This window comes from Neophocaena asiaeorientalis, unplaced genomic scaffold (assembly GCF_003031525.2).
Source record: "Neophocaena asiaeorientalis asiaeorientalis breed wild unplaced genomic scaffold, Neophocaena_asiaeorientalis_V1.1 scaffold517, whole genome shotgun sequence".
NCBI classification, from domain to species: domain Eukaryota; kingdom Metazoa; phylum Chordata; class Mammalia; order Artiodactyla; family Phocoenidae; genus Neophocaena; species Neophocaena asiaeorientalis.
This window is the reverse complement of record NW_020172724.1, coordinates 1,043,200-1,044,421: the sequence shown is the minus strand read 5'-3', so window position 1 is coordinate 1,044,421 and position 1,222 is coordinate 1,043,200. Positions and strand designations below refer to the sequence as shown.

Genomic DNA, 1,222 nt, shown 5'->3' with positions numbered 1-1,222 from the left:
GTCCGGTAGCCGTCCGGCGGGGCGGGGCTGCCGCCACCATGGAGCCCCAGCGCCGGGAGCTGCTCGCCCAGTGTCAGCAGAGCCTGGCCCAGGCCATGACAGAGGTGGAGGCGGTGCTCGGGCTGCTCGAGGTGCCCGCCGGCCTCCGGGAGTCCGGTAGCCGTCCGGCGGGGCGGGGCGGCCGCCACCATGGAGCCCCAGCGCCGGGAGCTGCTCGCCCAGTGTCAGCAGAGCCTGGCCCAGGCCATGACAGAGGTGGAGGCGGTGCTCGGGCTGCTCGAGGCCGCAGGAGCGCTGAGCCCCGGCGAGCGGCGGCAGCTGGACGAGGAGGCGGGAGGCGCTAAGGCGGAGCTGCTGCTCAAGCTGCTCCTGGCCAAGGAGCGGGACCACTTCCAGGACCTGCGGGCGGCGCTGGAGAAGACGCAGCCTCACCTGCTGCCCATTCTCTACCTGAACGGCGTCGTCGGGCCGCCGCAGCCCGCCGAGGGCGCCGGTGAGTGTGAGACCCCCACCCGGCCTCTCGGATCCGCCTTCCACGACTTCTCTCTCCGGTTCTCCGAGGGGGAAGTCGCGAGGGCCATTCATCTACCTGGCGCCTGCCGCGAGGAGAACCTTCCTTCCTTCAGCCTGCCTGGGGAGGGCCCGATGCGCGGACCCCCACTTCACACCTCCTCCCCCAATCCCACCCTTGCTGTGAACAATGCCCCGCACTGCAGGCCTTGATCCTCCAGGTACCGCGGCAGCGGGGCCCTCCCGAGACCGCCAGGTCTAGCCGCGGGGCGATCTCGGAGGGATGTTCGTCAGTCCCTTTTCTAAGACTCTTAACCATCCACCAGTCCTTTGAGAGCCTCTGCTAGCCTTCAATCAGTGATAAGGTCTAGAAGAACAGAACCTGGGCTCAGGGCCGGTACTTCTGAATTTTGGTCCCTGGCACCCCGTTTCAGGACCACTGGTGCCTTTTCACTTTTTGATTTTCTCAGCTCCCTCTGCCCAAAGCTCAGTCTGTTTGTTCGCCCAGGCTTGTGGTTGATTATGCACAATGCCTGCTAGGTTTCTTTGGAAACTGTGGGCCGGGAAAAGTTGGGGAAGTTGCATTGCACCATGGGAAAATCCTGGTAGTAGCTGCTGGGGCTCAGTTCCCTCCCTAAGGGTGCCGAGCTGCCTGAGGAGGGAAGGCTGGTGACGGGTTCCCTTGGGTGTTGGTGATGGATTTGTGAGTATT

At 64.9% G+C, this 1,222-nt stretch overlaps 1 protein-coding gene across 1 annotated transcript in view; it reads left to right on the top strand.

Annotated features, from left to right (window-relative positions):
• The first annotated feature begins 189 nt into the window (after positions 1–189).
• DLG5 (discs large MAGUK scaffold protein 5) overlaps positions 190–1,222 on the top strand; it is a 118,055-nt gene continuing 117,022 nt past the window's right edge. The window contains exon 1 of the mRNA XM_024740248.1: positions 190–493. Coding sequence (XP_024596016.1) covers positions 190–493 — 304 coding nt within the window. The remainder of the gene's footprint in view (positions 494–1,222) is intronic.